This window comes from Mus caroli, chromosome 19 (genome assembly GCF_900094665.2).
Source record: "Mus caroli chromosome 19, CAROLI_EIJ_v1.1, whole genome shotgun sequence".
In the NCBI taxonomy this organism is placed as follows: Eukaryota; Metazoa; Chordata; class Mammalia; order Rodentia; family Muridae; genus Mus; species Mus caroli.
Genome location: NC_034588.1, coordinates 26543967 through 26564291, shown reverse-complemented (window position 1 = coordinate 26564291; position 20325 = coordinate 26543967). Strand labels below are relative to the sequence as shown.

At 41.2% G+C, this 20325-nt stretch overlaps 1 protein-coding gene across 1 annotated transcript in view; it reads right to left on the bottom strand.

The window, feature by feature from the left end:
* Ric1 (RIC1 homolog, RAB6A GEF complex partner 1) overlaps positions 1 to 17832 on the bottom strand; it is an 84723-nt gene extending 66891 nt beyond the window's left edge. The window contains exons 1-2 of the mRNA XM_021151804.1: positions 17455 to 17832; positions 6733 to 6840 (exon numbers count right to left, since the gene is read on the bottom strand). Coding sequence (XP_021007463.1) covers positions 6733 to 6840; positions 17455 to 17598 — 252 coding nt within the window. The 5' untranslated portion in view covers positions 17599 to 17832. The remainder of the gene's footprint in view (positions 1 to 6732; positions 6841 to 17454) is intronic.
* Positions 17833 to 20325: the final 2493 nt, after the last annotated feature.

Here is a 20325-nt window from a genome sequence, read left to right as displayed (position 1 = left end):
TCAGACACTCAAATGCTAATCAAATACACAGCAAAGTAATAAAGCAGACCCAGGACTATAGAGACAGTGAGAATAAAGCATCACTTCGTACTAGCATTTCATCTAACACAATACTGAAAACACAAATAATATCTTGATTTACTATTTGATATTTGGTATCAATCATTTTAAATAAATATTTCAAACTTTTGTGTATAACAAACACTATATACTTTAAAATCTCAATGGCATCTACTACTGACATTTCACAAACAGTTCTGCCTTTGACCAATTGTTAAAGTCTTAGTAATAAATGATGTCTCTTTAATAGTCACCAAATCTGTTACTATGCACTATTATAATGACCTTTCTCCAGGACTCCCAAATGATGTCAAGAAAGCCTGTAACCACTGCTTAGCCTTTTCATGGATCAATCTTGGTTCCCTCTGATAGCAAACATATGTTATATATACAACCATTCAAAATTTACTGATTTCTCTTCAAATAACTGTGAAATAGCAGACTGCAGTGTAAATTCTATTTTCATTTTCAAGTCTTTATTATACATGTTAGGAATCAGAAAGCATGTAAGTCACAAATGATACCGGACTCCCAAGATAGTAGCGGACCTACTGTGCATACAGACATCAATAAACACAAATGGAAAATGGTAGGATAACAAACATGCTGAAACAAGGTGATCCACATCCTTTACTTTGATCAGCATTTATCAAAAATTATTCTTCCTAGCTAGGCATGGTGACAGAGCTTTAATCAACAATGGGGAGACAGAATCAAGCAGATCTCTGTGTGTTTGAGACCAACCTAGTTTACATGGAAGGTTCTGAGGCCCTGGCTCAAAGAATGAACGTATCCTAAGCCAGCAAAAGAGCTCACTGGTTAAAGGCACGCACATGCTGCCAAACCTAACCTGATTTGGATGCCTAGGACCATCATGGTGGAAGAACACAGACTCCTATAATTTGTTCTCTGCCCTCCACACATGCTCTGTACAGCACAGCCCCATCATGCTCTATGAGTCAAGAAAACTTCTCCACGGATTACATGCTACCTGAAATATACAGGGACTCCAGGAGTGCTCAACAAGAGAATGAATATGTCTCAACTTCTCTTACACCTACAGAACTTGCAATAAGTTAAATAATTTAATACTAATACTTCAATGTAATATAATTTAATCTACAAAACTTGCAATAAGTTAAATAATTTAATACTAGTACTTCAATGTAATATAATGTATAAGTTTCCATTATATAAAATATTTTCGGTTATCAGTATTGATCTTAGGGTGTGTGTGGCCTCTAATTACAATTTTTGTTTAAAAGATCAATGTGCTGCTACATATTCAAATGCTTAATTTTCTAAGATCTAGTTGCTTCAAGACGAGCAGATCCTCACATACACAGCTTTTGTTGTATAAAACTTGCCCTGTAAGTTACCCACGATTGGTTAATAAAGATGCCTACAGCCTATAGCTGGGCAGAAGAGAGGTAGGCAGAACTGCAAGACCCCAGGCTCGGGGGTTCCAGGCAGGGTCCATGAGGAGAGAGGAGGGATGTGAGGAGCACAGCGAGCGTGGCAGGAGGCAACCACCACAGTGCAGGTGAGAGCACCGCCATGAGGACTGTCACGGTGCAACAGGAGTGGCCCAGGCGGAATATGGCAAGTGATAGCTCAGGGTTGACAGGGAAGTGGACACACTAGCTTAGAGGAGTTTCTGCCCACTTCTAATGCTTTAAGGTTTATTCTAAACATAAAGGTCTTGTGTCTTTAATTTGGAAACTAAATGATCTAAGGTAAGATAGAAACCACCAAATATTATTTACTACAGCAGATTCATGTTTTTGACATTGTTACCCACTTTAATTCAATGTTATACTTTTTAAATCCAACTGTCTTAGTCAGGGTTTCTATTCCTGCACAAACTTCATGACCAAGAAGCACTTGGCGAGGAAACGGTTTATTCAGCTTACACTTCCACATTGCTGTTTATTGCCAAGGAAGTCAGGACTGGAACTCAAACAGGTCAGGAAGCAGGAGCTGATACAGAGGCCATGGAGGGATGTTCTTTACTGGCCTGCTTCTCCTGCTTGCTCAGCCTGCTCTCTTATAGAACCAAGATTACCAGCCCAGAGATGGTCCCACCCACAAGGGGCCTTTTCCCTTGATCACTAATTGAGGAAATGCCTTACAGCTGGATCTCATGGAGGCATTTCCTCAACTGAGGCTCCTTTCTCTGTGATAACCCCAGCTGTGTCAAGTTGACACAAAACTAGCCAGTACACCAACTTAAGAAAAATTTAAGGCCCAAAGATAAACTAAGGGAAAAAAGTTAATTCTGACTTTATTTCAAGTTAAAGCGTGTAATTCCCCCACAATCCGTTGCCTTTCCTTACAGACATTAAGTGTGCACGCACACGACTACACACCTCACACCGACAGTGCAGAGAGCCAGCAGCATCCTAAGATGCTGGAGCTTCGGCTGCCCTCCGTTCCAGAATGGAACTGAGCAGCGACGATTTTATCTTTAAGATAAATCACAACGGCCACAGAACAAAGGAATCTGAATTTTTATATCAAAATAAGTCTGCTGGTTGTTCAAAAAAGTCAAGAAGGGAAAGCAAACGAAACCCAACTAAACCCTGGGAAAATGTTCCCCAGTTGTTTATAAAACTGACTCCACCACTTTGCCAGTGATCTCACAGAGTATTTTACTCCTGGAACTTTCTTCTTGTATATGAATTTCAATTACAATTAGTAATAGATACGCCAAAACGTCTTTAAGACTAGAGAGGGTTACATTATGGAAGACTGCGCAGAAATTCTAACAACAACAATAACAAAAAAAAAAAAAATCACGGGGCTGGAGATGGCTCAGCGGTTAAGAGCACTGACTGCTCTTCTGAAGGTCCTGAGTTCAAATCCCAGCAACCACATGGTGGCTCACAACCATCCATGATGAGATCTGATGCCCTCTTCTGGGGTATCTGAAGACAGCTACAGTGTACTTACATATAATAAATAAATAAATAAATAAATAAATCTTTAAAAAAAATCACTATCAAACTTGACAAGAGCAAGCTAAAATGATGACATCAAACGCAATCTAAGTGGAACACTTACAACACATAGGAAAGAGCTGGATGGAGTTGGTCAGTTCTATCCACATTTGGTCAATTCTTGTCGTGTGTCTGGTTGGAGTAAGGTGGGCAATATTTCCCCCATGACTTGACACTTTTGATTACGGGGGTGGGGAGGTGCACTTCCAGGTAGTGAGGTGGCTTCTGGGCAAGAGGAGGTTTTTGGAGACATAACTTATCCCCTAGTCCCTCCTTACAAGATGTAAAGAAACCTTAGATACCTGGCTACCAAGAGAAGAGAAACTACAGTGAATGCACACACAAGAAGTGACTGGGGAAAGCGGTCCCCAACCTTGCTAGTGCTGGGACCCTTTAATACAGTTCTCACGTGGTGGTGACCCTCAACCATAAAATTATTTTTATTGCTACTTCATAACTATAATTTTGATACTGTTATGAAGTGTAATGTAAATATCCTGTTTTCTAATGGTCTTAGGCAACTCCTGTGAAAGGGTCGTTCAACCCCCATGACCCAGAGGTGGAGAACCACTGTTATAATGGGAGGTTTAGCAAATAAGAACCAAAACCCAACTCTGAAAGCTGGAGAATTTGTGGTTTTAGAGTTACAATAATACAACATTTGGGGCTGGAGAGATGGCTCAGTGGTTAAGAGCACTGACTGCTCTTTCTGAGGTCGTGAGTTCAATTCCCAGCAACCATGTGGTGGCTCACAACCATCTGTAATGGGATCTGACGCCATCTTCTGGTGTGTCTGAAGACAGCTACAGTACTCATATACATAAAATAGATAATTCTTTAAAAAACAACAACAATATAATATTCATTAAAATTTAAAACCCATACAAAGAAACAGTAAAGTAAGATACAACCACAAGAAATAAATAAAGGATATGTCAAAAACCATCACTGAGCAAGTCCAAGGATTGACATTCTTTATTTGTTTTGGATTTTTTGAAATAGGGTTTCTCTGGGTAACCAATCAAAACCATTAAATCAGCAGGTGTTAAGTATGTTTGATGAGCTAAAAGAGGCCATGGACCATCGCTGTTGCTGTTGTTGAGGTGTTGTGAGGTCAACAGGTCAGGAAACAACTGCCATAGAACAGAGAATTTGCCATTTACAGTTTGGGGAGTAAGGTACACAAACATGCCACACCAAAGGAAGTTCCAGTCTTTCAGAAAGCACAGAAGAAAGGGGAAAACCAAGTCATTCCCTTGGTTTACATGGTAGCCTGGATAGTTTTAGGTCTTCTCCAGTAATCTGGGAAGAGGACTGTCAATTGGGAAGAAGAAGAAAAAAAAAAGCCTCCAGTAAGTCTGAGCAGTAGGTAAGTCTATAGCACATCTTCTTAATGAGTGGTTATGTGGGAAGGCTCATTGAAGGCAGTGCTACTCCTGGGCAGGTGATCCTGGCTGCTTTAAGAAAGCAGGCTGAGCAAGCCATAAGGCGGAAGCCAGCGAGCAGCACCCCTCCATGGCTCCTGTTTCAGTCCCTGAGTCAGCTTCCCTTGGTGATCAAGTGTGACCTGAGGGTAGTAAGCTAAAACAAATCCTTTCCTCTCCCTTTTGGTTATGGTGTTTTATCACAGCAATAAAAAGCCCGAGTCACATGGGAAGAAGTGGGTGGAGCAAAGCAAAGAAGCTTAGTATTGGCTACCTTGAATAAAATCACTGGACTCTGGTACTTGGCTCTCAGATAAACAGAGTTAAAGGCAATTTTTCCTGTGAAAACAAAGACCCAAGATGTCAGAGTTTCCAAATTACAGAAAATTAAAAACCATGATCAAAACAGAGGAAGAATTTTTTAAAAAGTTTTATAATTGTCACAGTCTGTTGGTTATTTAGGATTTAATGCAATTATTCCTAGTGATCAAACTGAATGCAAAGCTTTATCAATGCTTGCCAGTAATGAGAATTTACATATATCACATCTAAGAACTCTTCTCATATGAGCTCCCTGCACCACGCACAGTCTAGCTCTTGCTAAGTATGTAGCCCTGGCTGGACTGGACCCTGCTATGTAGCCCAGGCTTATTTTGAACTTGCAACAGTTGAGCCTTAGCCTCCCAAGTGCTGGGATTATAGATGTATGATCCAAGGAACAGTAGAAGCTTAGAAGTTTCTCTTATGCACAACTAAAAAAAAAATTTTTATAAAAATTTTTCTTTGTATTTGTATCAAGGTTGTAAAAATGCTATTTGAATTGTGATATTTCCTGATAATTAATTTCCTGATAATTTCATATGGGATACAAATTTTCTTTTCTGGCTTCTGAAAGTATTGTAACTATTAAAAGCAGTCTGACACTATGTATGATTCAAACAATTTTGTTAGTTGTCACTGAAATTACAATGCATCAGTTTTCTAGATGGGGCCTGTTTACAGTTTTAAAGTGAATTCAATGTTTATCAAATCTATAGCAAAAGCTATTTTCCATGCAAGGGGTATAACTTAGTGGTAGAGTAGTTACCTTGGCATGTGTGTCGCCCTAGGTTTAAACCCAGCACACACAAAAACAGCTGTTTCCCAGAGTCATTCATTCCCTATTAAGCAGATGACTTCTTTGTGTTCAAAACAATGTTAGTTTCAGCCAAAAGCTAAAAAAATTTACAACAAACCCTTACCACCACTAAGCCATCAAACAGCTGTGGGCAACACTAGTCCAAACATTCAGCTGTTATCTCTATCAAAAACCCAAAACCAATCAATCACGGGCTTAAAAGTCTGAGTTTCTCAAGCCTCGGGATCTGTCCGACTATGTCCTTTCCTGTTCCATTACGTTATTTCTGCTTTCAATTAAAATGCTCTTCTCAGTGGAATCCACTTAGTTTGCCCTGAATTCATAATGAGTTTTCTAACTTGAGTGAGTATTTTATGAATCTGGAGATATTCTATACAGGCGGTGCCTCACCCAGAGTGAGTCTCAGCTTCTCAAACTCAGCGCTCGCACTACAGATAAACTCTAACAGCAGTACTATACAATTTGATAACTCATCAAGAATTGAACAACTGGGGCTGAAGAGACGGCTCAGAGGTTAAAGGCAGGGTCTGTTATGTGGCTGTGAGGTCTACAACTCTGCTCCAAGAAGCACAGAACTACTTGGTACTTTTGGTCATCTGGAACATTTTCAGATGAGCAGCTCAGTCAACATGATAGTCCACAGACTAGAAAGAGGCCAGCTCCAAGCAGACAGATGAGCTAATAACAGTGAAGAGAACAGTAAGTGGACAGAGGTTGACCACTTGTGGAGCATTCACAAGACTCCAGTTTGGTCTCCAGGATGGAAGATAGGGTAAATAAAAACTAAGTTCCCTAACTTATTTTCTTATTTCTCTTAACATACATTAACTGTGGGCTAGGGGAAGGGGTGGCTCAGAAGATTACAAAGAAAGGGACACAGTCACAGTGTTGTTTGGGGATGGCAGAAGGGATAAAGTTGACAAAGAAGGCACAGTGGCTGCAAGGGTAAAGTAGGATAGCACAGGCCCACAGAAATCAGTGCAGCTTTAGATCACAAAAAGAAAGATTAATGTGTGTGAAAGACTAACATAACATCATCTAAGAAAATTCCATTTAAATGCAACTTTATAGTTCCTTAAACAAATAATAGTAATTTGAAAGGTCTACTTACTGACACTGCAATCATGGTACTATCTGGTCTCCATTCAGCTTGTTTGTAAGATCCAAACTGAGTAGATGATTTAGCTGGTTCCTTGTGTGTTACAATTAACACACTAGGCTGGAAGAAAATAGATATATTTGATTTTAGTAGTATATCATAGAAACATATATAAGCTAAATTTAAACATTACTTATAGAATATAGGGGAAATATTTTAAGCTGTTGCATAATATCAAATCATCAACCTTCAATAGTCCATGTAAGTTACCAAAGAAAAGCAAGCTGCTAGTTATGCATATATCTACAGAATAAGCTAAATTGAATCAATAATTAGTAACTTTCCAAAATGGAACCATGCCCAAATATGTTCATAGGTGAATTAAGCCAAATAATTAAAAACAAAATGTCAGTTCTCTATAACCTTCCCTAAGACGACACAACAGTGGACAGGGAGCTCTCCTAATTCATTTTGTGAATCCAACATTATCCTACCTAAACCGGACAAAAGTACTACATGAAAAACAAAAACCAACAGACCAACGACTCTCAAGAATTTGTATACAAAAATTTTCAACAAAATATTAGCAAATTGAATCTACCAAGGAACCATGTGCCAGGGCCAAGTGGATTTTAAACTGTCTTCACTCACAGATAACAGTGGCATATACAAAATTTCAAAAAAGCAACAGCCAATTCTGAACTAAGCAATGACAGCATGGCTGCAAGATACAAAATTATACACGAGTTATCATTTTATATGTTCCAATAATAAAAAAGTGTGATTTATAATAAAAAGCACATTTCCAATTATATGTCATTATCCAATGAAATATTTAGTGTTTTAAATCTAATGATTATGTACATAAGAAATATTATACAAAATACTAGTGAAAGATATCAAAGAATAAATGAGTGTTCCATATAAATGGACAGGAAGGGTCAATGCTGTCGAAATATCAATTATTCCTAGTTTGATCTACAAATACACTGCAATCCTAACCCAAATCCCAGGAGTTATTTGGAGGATGCCAACAATTAACTCTAAACTTTAGATGAAGAGTTTCAATACAAAGAATGATGAAGAATGTAGAATGCTAATACTACATCCAAAACTTATCACCATAAAGCCACAGTAAACATGCAGAAAGAGAAACAAATTGACCAAAGAAACAGCACGGAGAGCCTAAAAACAGACTCACACAGTCAACTGATCACTGTCAAAGAGCAAAGAAATACAATGCTAGAATAAATGGAAATCAATTCACAAACGTTCATCAAGATGCATTCCTTACACAAGTCTCAAGAATTCAAAATAAATCAAAATCCTATGTGTAAAGTGTAAAATTTCTGGAATTCAACATAGTAAAAACCTAGATGACCTCAGATTCATCAGAGACTTCCTTCAAAGAGTTAATATCTATATCTAAAATGGTTCATATTTCATTAAAATTAAAAGCTGTTCTATATGAAAATGCTATTAAGAGAATGAGGATAGGACAGGCAGTGGTGGTGCATGCCTTTAATCCCAGCACTTGGGAGGCAGAGGCAGGTGTATTTCTGAGTTCGAGGCCAGCCCGGTCTACAGAGTGAGTTCCAGGACAGCCAGGGCTACACAGAGAAACCCTGTCTCAAAAATCCAGAGAGAGAGAGAGAGAGAGAGAGAGAGAGAGAGAGAGAGAGAGAGAGAGAGAGAGAGAGAGAATATGAATGAGGACAGAAGGCATGGAGAAAGGACATGTTTGCAAACACCTAATAATGAACAGCTATAAAAAAATATACGAGTGTAAAATTCAGTAACAAGCAAAACAACCCAATTAAAAGTTGGGCAAAAGATCAACAATCATCAAGCAAGAAATACACATGGAAAACAATCGTCCCACAAGATATTCACCATCCTTTGTCCTTAGAGAAAGCAAATTAAACAACTAGCTAGTGACCATTAAATGCCTATTATACTGGTTAACATTCAGAAGATTGACACCAAACGCTAGCAAGGATATGATAGAAAAATAGGAATTCACATTCTTTGCTATTGAAAATGCAAAATGATTACAGCCACTTTACACAACTGGCACCTTCTTACAAATCCAAACACACTGATCATATAAGGTAGCATTTACTCATTATATATCCAAGGGAGCTAAAAACATGTTCATACAAAAAACAGTTTAAAGACAGGAGCGTGGTGTCTCCCAGCACTTAAGAGGCTGAGGCGAGAGGATCATGAATTTAAGGCCAGTCTGGGTTAGTGAGTTTGAGACTAGCTTAGGTCTCTAGCCTAAGCTAGAAAGTAAGAAAGGCCCTGTTTAAATGGCAACAACAACAAAAGTAGAACACAAACATTATAGTAGTTTCGTATCCATTGCCCAAACTTGGAAGTAATCATGATATCCCTTCACAGTAACTGATTGACTATGGCAGATCCAGACATCAAGAAATGAAAAACCATGGAGAAACCTTAAATGCATTATTACTGGAGAAGATGAATACTCTACAGTTCCGATTATATGATAACTTGGAAAGGATAGGCAGATCTTTTTGGTTTTGGTTGTGGGTTTTATTGTTGTTGATTTAAATAGGAGTCATGAGGGCTAGGAGAAGGAAATGAGTAGATACACGACCACTGAGGGTTACGTACTGCACCAAATATGTTATGGTCTGGGTCATAAGCGTTCCCCAAAGACCTGGGTGTTTTAAGCTTGGTTCCAAGAACCTGGTGCCATTGGGAGGTAGGAAAAAATAGGGAGGGCCTAAGAAATGGAATTAGTCACTGGGTGCATACACTTGAAAAAGATACTGGGACCATGGTCCCTCCTCTCTGCCCCTTCCCCTTCTGGGCTGCCATGACGGGGAGTGGCTTCCTCTGCCATATATTCACATCATCGTGTATGATTTCTTCATAGACCCCAAAGCAACAGGCCTTCCCAACAGGGACTGACACCTCCAAACCGTGACTCAAAACAAACGTCCCTCTCTTCAAGCTCATGATCTCAGATATCTTGTAAGAGTAAAAAAAGTTAATTAATACATACTATACTATTATACATTTCTTAAAACCCATAGAACACAGGATGGCAAGGAGGAACACTACGGTAAATATGTACTTTCCATAATGACTGGTCAGTGTGGGGCCACTGGTTGTAACAAATGTGATGAGGGGAAGTTACTGAGGGAAAGGCAGACATTATTTGAGGATTCTCTGTTCTTCCTGCCTAATTTTGTTGAAAACCTAAATCTGCTTTTAAAATTAAGTTTATTTTTAAAATAAGAAGCACAGAGATTTCAGTCAATGCCTATTAAAGGTTACAAGATAGAACATAATAAAAACTACCAAAACTGTAATTTTATAAAGTTTATAACCTACTCTGGAAAAACACGATACATGTAAGTAGGAATCCAGGGACATAGTGCAGCATACAATCATGGGCTAAGCAAGGTGATAATAATGCACTTGGGCAGCTCTTCAGTTTCCCATTTTCATATTCATATCATTGTTTGGTAGCATGAAGACTCCAAGTAATAAAATAATGGAAAACACAGCCAAGACAGACTTCAGTGGAACATTTTAAGGAATCTGGGTAAATAGTACCCAAAGAAGGAACATCAACAAAAGCTCAAGGGACCCTCAAGACTATAGAGAAATGGCCCAACTGATACGTTCATTATAGGGAACTTTCTAAAAAAAAAACAAAAAACAAAAAAACCCAAAAGAGCCCTTTTGCTATGTAACAATCGACTACCAGAGGATCTCAAATGCAACAGTGATTTTTCAGCCTTAACACTATAAGTACCAAATCTTTTTGATATTTGTGGTTTCCAAATATTTTCCAATCACATAAGATTCATAGAACCTTGGCCAAATAAGAATAAATTGTACTGATAGTAAAGTACTATTAAACAATAGTGAGGTAACAGCCCACACTATCAAAACCAGAAAAGTAAAAATATACAAAATTCTTTTCCATGAAATAACTTAAGGTAATGGCAAAGAAACATAATTGGACTAATCTTCCTTTAGACAACAAGAAAAATCTAGGAAAGAATATTTAAAATCCCAAAGCAAGCTAATGTGGGTAAAAATGAGAAAGTAGCCTTGCTTGAAAAGCAATGATTATCCTATCTCAACCTCTTAAGTAGCCAGAATTTACAGGCTTGTACTATGTTCAAGACACCCTGGCTAATATGAAATGAGCTAATTTTGCTGCCTAAAGAGCTTTAAATTTAGCTTTAAAAATAAAGCATAAGTGTAAAATTTACAATAAAAGCAGAAGTCCAAGGAAGAAGTGCAATACAGAAAACCCTAAAGATTCCACAACTAAAGATAAGCACACAAAGCCAGTAAGGTTACAAGACATAAAAACTCAGCACAAAACCACTGTTTCTTTACACTAAAAACAAACTGAAAAAGAACTTAAGAAAGCAATCCTATTTATAAACAGCTTCCAAAAGTAAACTAGCATATAAATGTAACTAACCAGGAGACACTGAAGCTGTAAGACCCTGAACATGGCACAAATGGAAAGATATCCCCTGTTCATGGACAACGAGCTGAAATTGTTTAAATGTGCATACTATCAGTATAATCCCTATTAAAATTCCAATGATTTTTTTTCATAGAAATTTACAGAACAATCTTAAAATTCATAGAGAATCCAAAAGACCAAAGAGTGAAAGCAATCAAACAAGAAACAATACTGCATTAATACTACCTGGTTTCTAAGTATAATGTATAGGTACAGCAACCAAGATAGCACACTATTTGGATAGAAACAAGGCAGAGATCAATGGAACAGAAGAGAACCTTACAGAGAAACCAAGCACCCCACCCCAACAACCCTACACACCTCACCGCACCTTTGATAAAGACTCTAAGACTGAACAACAGGGAAAATGGTCTTTTCAACAAATGGTGCCAGGAAACCTCGATATCCAAATGGGAAGGAAAAGCGCTCATCCACAAGGTCAAGTCAGGGCAACTGGAGACTTAAATTAAACACGGGGCCTGAAACACCCCATTTCCTGATGAAAATGGAGGGAAAGCTCCCTGATACTGGTTTTGGTAAATGTTTTGGATGGCACCAAAAGCAAAGAAGCAAAGTGCAAATGAACACTGGGAATATGTGAATCTAAAAAGCTCCCAACCAGCAAGGAAAACAGCTGATGACATGAAAAGGCAGCCTGTGCAAAGGGAGAGAGTGCACACCTCGTACAGATGCAAGATACTTAGCAACTCATAAAGCCAACAGCAAAACATTCACATCAGCGATGATCCTCATCCAAAAAAAAAAAAAAAAAAAAAAAAAAAAAAAAAAAAATGCCAATTGCCAATTAGCAGGGAAATGCACATCAAAGCTGTCATGTCAGATAGCGCTTCTGTACCCCTTAGGATGGATTTCCCCAAGAAGTCAAATGATAAAATGTTGGTGAGGATCTAGAAGAGGGAACTTCTCAAAACTGGTGAGACTGTAATTGATACGGAAACTATAGAAAACCATATGGGGTATTTACAAATTTTTAAAAGAACCATATAGTTTCATAATCCTATAACTTCAGTACCTATCTGCGTGTACACTTGAGCATAGATAGAGTATTAGTTCAAACATGTACAAAGGAAAGAATTGAAATCAGTATTTTAAAAGTTATCTGCATGCCTGTATTCACTAAAGCATTACTCCAGTCACCATAACAATCTAAGTGACTGTCAACAGATGGACTGATAAAGGAAATGTGTGTATACAAAGGGATAGTATTTGGTCCTTTTTATTTTTTTTAAAGAAAAAAAAAAAAGGAAATCCGGATACTTAGTACAATAGGGATGAACTTTTAATGGAATAATGTGAAATAATAATAACCAGACAAAGGATGGCATATACTGCAGAAACTACTACATATGTAAAATCTCAAGAAGTAAAACTCATAAAAACCAAGACTAGAACAGAGATTACCAGAAGTTGGAGTGGAGGGAATGGGGTGATTTGGGTCAAATACAAATACACAGTTATAAGACTAGTCAATTTTTGTAATTTAATGAAGAGTTTGGAGACTACAGGTAATAGTATTATAACTTGAAATTTGTTCATTATTACTATTATACAATAGTAATATGTGTGTTGGGTGAGGGTCATGCATGTGCTACAACGTGTGTGTGTGTGTGTGTAGGTCAGAGGGAGGCCAAAAAGATTTTTTTTATATGTATGAGTGTGTACCTCCATGTATGTATATACACTAAATGGGTACCCTATGCCCATAGAGGCCAGAAGAGGGCATCAGCATGCGAACTAAATCTGGCTCCCCTCCAAGAGCAGGTAGGTGCTTTTAACCACTAGGCTATCTCTATAGCCTAAGGTAGAGCTTAAGTGTTTTCATCACACATAAAAGAACTATGTGAGGTGGTGGGCATGCTTATTAGCTTGATTATAGCTATCACTACACATGTATATAAAAACATTTTACCATATATCATAAGTTCTACACTTTTTGTCATATATATGCTTCAGTAAAGCAAGAAGGCAAAAACCCCAAAACAGAACTTCATCAATAAGTGAACCCTTCCGGTTATGGTAGGTAACAATGACTCATGGAGAAAGATGGGTTGCAACAGAAGCTGAAGGATAGGTAATATACTAATAATCAGACATGAGGCAAGAGAGCATTCCAGGACAGGAGTGGCTCTCATATCAAACCAAGGAGTTTGAACTTTATTCTTTAACAAAAAGCGAACCCTAGAAGACTTTCAGACATGTGGATTTATAAGGAAGGCCTCTGGAGGCAGTAACAGAGCTGAAAAGGTGAAATACGACTATTAGAGAAAAGGAGATGGAAATTAAACAGCCTTCCTGAGGACACAGCTAATTATATACTTATAGCTTGGCTCTTGAGACATCTACCTTGCTGTGTTTTCCATGTACACAGTAACAGGGATTTTGCACTATTAGCACACATCAACAGGAATGCAAGTTTCTGCTCAGGGTTACTCAAATACATTATTTAGGAGACAGTAATGAACTGCCAATCTCAACTTTCTATTAGCAGCCCACAGTGGTAACTCAAAAAACTTTCATTCTCTGGGTGTGATGGTGAGTTCTAGGTCAGCCAGGGATACACAGTGAAACTCTGTCTCAAACAAAAAAAACCAACAACAACAGAAGGCTTGGGCAAAATGTTTTCTCTATATAATAAGCCCCTTCATTACTTTCATGTGCTGCCTATTTTTGCTATCCTTTACAATTAGCATTCAAAAAAACTTGTGAAAGTAATTTAAATATTTCAAAATCAGTGACCTGAAAATTGAGATGAGTACGTACCTAATTCAGAATGAAACCATCCTAAATATTTTAAGGTTCACATATGTAGTCGTTCATAGTTACAGTTAAGGAGTCTATTAAAAGAATATCCACGGTCCTCCTTATCCGACAAAACCCAGTTCATGACATGTAATACCCATTTTATGGGGGAGCTCAATGCCCCGAGCTGAATTCTACAATTCTCTTAATAGAAATATCCCATCCCATCCTAACATAGATACTAAATCTTTCTTTCTTTTCTTTTTCTCTTCCCTCCTCCTCCTTCCTTCCAGCCCACTCTCCTTCCTTTTCCTCAACAAAGTCTTAGGCTAGCCCTTATGCTAGCCCAGGCTGGCCCCAAATTCACAGCAGTTCCTGCCTCATCCTCCCAATCTCCCAATCCTGCTTGGATTACAGGAAGGAGCTACCAACCCATGTTCTAAATATTTTTTTAAAACAGCCACTTAGGCTGTTGTTTAGCTCCAAAAAAGTGTGGGTAACACTATTATAGACTCCAGTAGGCTTTTAAATTACTAATTTGTTTGTTTACTTATTTATTTAGTGTATTTCTGTGTGGCTGTGCAAGCACATAATCATGAAGGCGAGAACAACCTGCAGGAGTGACCCTCTGCTGTTACTGTGTGGGTCACCAGGGATGGCAGGCAGCACTCTCCCCACTGAGCCATGTATTTAGGCCTGACTGGCCCCTGGACTGGGTTTTAGAACTCCGAATTCGAATCACAGTGTCCAAAGGGCAAACCTCTAGTAACACAACACACTGAAAACCAAGCAACAAACCCAATTTAGTGATGAAATGTGCTATTTTAATTATCAAAAAGCGAAGTGGATATCTATAGAAATGTTTGTTCATAAACCAAACAGCATTCACATGTATCTTCCAAATTTGTCTAGAAAATTAGTCTGAACAGATATGACTCTAAAACACTGGGATTTCAAATCGCAATTTAGTACATAATAAAGGTAGCTATAACTGGTTCATAAAAGTTTACTAGAAGACCCATAAAATGTACTGTTATTTTTAGAGATTTTAGTTTAATGTTCCCATAGTCTAATGGGTAATCAAAATTTCACATACAGCAAGTTATGGGTATAAGTGATAGCCTCTTTGATTTACCTAGAGGTAGTTTTGCTTTTAATATTTTGAACCTAAACACTGTGTTGTAAAGTTTGGAAATAAGAAAGTTAAAATGAACGTTCTCACAGGATAAGAAAAGCTACAAACATATATCCCAAGAGAAGGAGACTTGGCAGGTGGAGCCTGGCACCGTTCCCACTCCCCAGCCACATAGTCAGACCTCGAATCATCTCATTTAAGCATGATTTTCTAAGTCACAAAGCTAGTGCACAGAGTTTCAGGTTAACTATAAACCTAGAGTGCCCTGTAGGCTCCCTACCATAGCCCAGAAGTTTATTTCACTTTATGCCTCTGAACCCATATATTCCCCAAAATCTACCCTCTGAAAACGTTTTCTTTCCCTGTGTGTGATTGTTTTGTATGTGTGTAAAATTCTAAGTTTTACACACTAGAGATCAGTAGTAACCAAGGTACTTTTGTGAGATTCAGGTGTGTAGAGTGGGAGTTTGAAGGGAATGAACAGAGGATGCACAAGTTCCAATACACTACATCTAACTCCCAATCCAAACAGATTTTATCCATGTCACAATGTCCACAGGACAACTGAGCGCATTTTAATGTCCATGTGTGGGGAGGTGAGGGGGAAGAAGGTAGCCTACAAGCTTCTGGCCTACCATGCTAAACTTACATGAATCAGATTTTTATCCTTAGGGGTTAAAATAATTAAAAGGTTAGATTTTAAAGGTGTTACATTCGAACAAAACTACTAAATTTAGAAAACAATGTAAAATTCAACTTCTAATTATGTTCTTCCAAACAACTATTAACTTTAAACAGTTGCACTACATAAAAGTTGTTCAACTGCTCATAAGTTGAAAACAGATCTCACTTAGGTACCAACTTACATTTACAACGCACATATTTAAAAATTCAATTCAGCACGGATCTGAGTATCATATTGCTGATGCTGTAATTGTTTAGTAACCTGCGGTTTTCATACCTTTCTGAAAATTAGGTCAGCCAAAACTTAGTGACAAATAGCCTAACTATGTAATAGTAAAAGAGAAACCAATTAAATTACTTAAATTCTAGCATCGGTTTTACCACAGCTGTGTGTGCGGACAATCAAGGGCATTATCAGCACACCGTGGTAATAAGCAGAGATCTAAAGGGTTTAACCAAACCAAAACCAGTGTTTCACATATCTAGCAAGGGCAAGGTCAACCAACCTCTAGTCTCTTTTCAAGACCACCACCACTCTGACATCGATTAGTACTGTCTCTCTGAATGCGGGGGTGGGGGTGGGGGGGCGCAATCTTAAAACTCAGAATTCTGTAATTTTTACAAACAGATGTCCAGGAGCAACAAAAACCGGACGGGGGCTAGCCCACTCACCCCTTACTTTTCAAGTTAATTCTCTTATCTACTCGGAACTCAAGGCACGGGAGGAAAGAGAAAAGCCAGGGCTGAAAGCAAAGAATTCTGACCCCATGCTCTTTCCAAGCCTGGAAATAATAATTTCCAGGTGCGGCGCGGACAGATGTGAACTCCTCGGCTCTCCAACCATCCCAGCAGAGCTCTCCAGAGTCCAAGAGCAGCCAAGAAAAGGACTGGAGTCCGTGATGTGTGGGGGAGACCCGGAGCTAAAGTTACCAGACATCTACACTCAAACCCAACAAGTCTTTTAAGTTTTCAGAAATCAGTTACCATAGGACTGTAAATTCTGACACTTGGTAAAGACCAACAGGCTTTCCGGAACTCCACTAAACAACAACCTTTAAAGCAAGGGGGTGGGGGGTGGGGGAGCGGGGACGCCACAGCTGCGGGAGTGCTGGGGGACGCTCCAACAGATTGGCTCGGCGGCAATGGGGGCAGAGAGGCAGGCAAGTCTGGGCTCCGCCAGGGAGCTCCAGGCCTGGCGCGCGGCTGTGGGTGCCACGCGGGGACTGGGGTGCAGTGGAGACTGTCCGCGCGCGGCTCCAACTCGAGAGCGAGGGTCGCTCGGGGTAAGTCGGGACCGGCTGGGGTCGCTCGGGGGTAGTTAGTTGGGACGGGACCGCCGTCGCTCCCTCGGAGGGAGTCGGGACTGGCCGGGGTCGCTCGGGGGAAGTCGGGACCGGTCCGGGGTCGCTCGGCGGCAGTCGCGCCAGTTCCAGGGTCACTATAGTGGGGTGATCAGGATGGTTCTGGGGTCGCCCGGGGTTAGTTGGGACCGGACGGTGGTCGTTCGGAGGGAGTCGGGACGGGGCCAGGGTCGCTCGGGGAGAATCGGGACTCGATCCGGGCCTCTCGGGGGAAGTCGGGACCGGACAGGGGCCGCTCGGGGGAAGTCGGGACGCCGGCGCCTACTTACTCGGCTGTACCAGATGCTGAGGCGGGCCGGGGCCAGCACGGCGAAGAACGCTCTCCGAGGGTCAGACTGGACGTGGAGCGGCGCCTCGGCCGGGCTCCGCGGCGCGCAGAGCAGCCTCTTGGGCCAGCCGCTCAGGAAATACATGGTCCGCGCGCGGCCCCGACAGCCCCCGGCGGCCCCGGCCGTGTCTGTCACGCTCGGCGGCCCCGGGCCAGGCGCCCACCTCCCACACCGCCACCGGCCGAGTCGGCGGCGGCGACAGCGGCAACTCGGGGCATCTGCCCGGGGGCCGGGCCGGGCCGGGCCGACGCGATGCTGCGCGACGCAGTCTGGGACGCTGACCGGCCGAGGGTGGGGGAGGCGGGCGGCCAGTGGGCCCGCGGCGGGAGGAGCCGAGGCCGGCCCGCCCCGCTCGCCGCTCGCGTCAGCACGCCGCACGGCGCGGGGAGGCTCCGCCCGGCTCCCTCGGACCGCCCCGCGTCAGAACGCAGGCCGCGGGGCAGGACGTCGAGGGCTCGGGACGCCTTGCTGGCTGGCGACCTGGAGCGTGGAGCTGGGGACCGGGATGAGGCGACAGGCTCAGTCAGTGACAATCGGAGCGGCCCGGCCCACTTGCACGATCCCTGGATTGGCGCGACCTCCCGGGCTGGAGGGGGCGGGGCGAGCGGAGCGCGCGTCACGTGACTCCCGGGCTGCGCTTGGAGCTGGGTCTCTGCGACTCCAAGGCTTGGGGTTCCAGTTTGTACCCACAAATCCTTTGTGTGCTGCGGTTTTAAGTGAGAGCTGGTGATGTCCCTGGCCGTACAGAGCTTACATTCTAGGCAGGCTCTTTATTCAGTCACTAAAGTGCTTCAGTCTTGTCTTCCTGTCTAGTTATTAATGCTAGACGAAGCCAGATGGTGGCTTTTGCAGCCCCAGTAAACTGTTCAGGAAAAGAAATGGACTTAGGTTTTGAGTTGATCCAGACTAGAGATTGGTGTTTTTAATTTGGGGGCTGGGAGGAATGAAGGGGTGCTCAACTTTTGGACCTGGAACCTTAACAATAGCTGCAGCTTTTTGTAACTCTTTCAACATTTAAAAGTAACAACAAAGTAACAATCCGGATTTTATAACAATGTAACTTTCCGTAATTGTTCTAATTGCTTTTCATAGAAGTTGACTAAAGTCCCAGCTCACTAGCCTTTTGTTTCCAGAGGGTCTCCTAGAATCTCTGTCCTGGTGTGTGTCCCACAGGCCAACACAGCATTCCTGGGATATCTTAAACAGAGCAGACCTGAAAAGTCTTTTTCAGATGAAAGTGTGGACGGAATCTTGACGATCCAAGTTACACCCGCTGGATAAATCAAGAGGTCCAGAGAGGTCTCTGCCTTGCCGGTATAAAATCATAGAAGAACGTCGTTGTCTAGTACTTTTCAGACAGAGTTGTACACGTGGCAGAGGAAATGAAAATGTGCAGCAATTCCATTGAGAATGTTTGCTCTGCCTCTGCTTCAGTGTGTTCACGTGCCTCACCAGTGTGTCTGCAATCATGGGCAGGGTAGATGTTTCTAAGTAATTTTTAATTGTTCTTTGTTTTGACCTCACTTACTGGTGAGCTTCTGGGTCGGATTCTCCTCCTATGATCTTTTGTAGCAGCTAAGGTCTACAAAATAATTAAGGGGATGCTTTGATTTGATTCCACAGAAAATCTCAGATGATGGTGCTGGATCGTCGCTATTTAAAGTGGTGGATATGCCCAAGGTCTCATGGCCTAAGAAAAACTGCTCTCCCTTCCAAGGACCCAGCAGTCTTTAGACCAGCTCAAGGTGAAGTGTGATAGTGGCCTGAACATGGACAGAAGGAGGAGACCCTCTGGTCCTTTCTCACTTGGGAGTGATGGGTAAAATATCTCACTGTAAATCTCCCTAAGTGTTACCCACTGTGACAGAAACCTTATATAATATAGACCAACCTGAGGTTCAGAGATCATACTTTAACACTGTGAAATGTGCTAACAATTCCAGTGCTCAGATCTTCTGTCCCCCCCATTACCACTTTCTCCCTCCATCACCACTCCAGCCAAACTCTCTGGATGACTTTGAACCTCAAGTAAACTAGTAAAAGTAGGTACATATTTGGTTCTATCAGACTTAACTTTTTTATTACAAGGGTACTCTTGATCAGGGTGCATGGAAACAAGTACCTCTCTAAACCATGTATTGGAGGATAAGTTGATACAATTTCTATAAAGACTAGTGCCATTATGTGGTCTATGCATGGAGAAAGAGACAGATATCCAAACCCTCCTATATTATTTTGTAAGGAGACACAGAGTTTTAGCCTTAAATCATACCTCATAAGCCAGGTATGATGGTGTCTTAGTCAGGGTTTCTATTCCTGCACAAACATCATGACCAAGAAGCAAGTTGGGGAGGAAAGGGTTTATTCAGCTTACACTTCCACACTGCTGTTCATCACCAAAGGAAGTCAGGACTGGAACTCAAGCAGGTCAGGAATCAGGAGCTGATGCAGAGGCCATGGAGGGATGTTCATTACTGGCTTGCTTCCCCTGGCTTGCTCAGCCTGCTCTCTTATAGAACCAAGACTACCAGCCCCCACAAGGGGCCTTTCCCCCTTGATCACTAATTGAGAAAATGCCTTACAGTTGGATCTCATGGAGGCATTTCCTCAACTGAAGCTCCTTTCTCTGTGATAACTCCAGCTGCGTCAAGTTGACACAAAACTAACCAGTACAGATGGATACCTATTGTATTTGGCTATTCTTGGTAGCCAGCTTGACTACATCGGGAACCGAAGTGGCTGGGTACACATGTGAGGGATTTTGGTTTTGTTTATGAATTAGGTCATTTGCAGTGGGAAGAAGACACACTT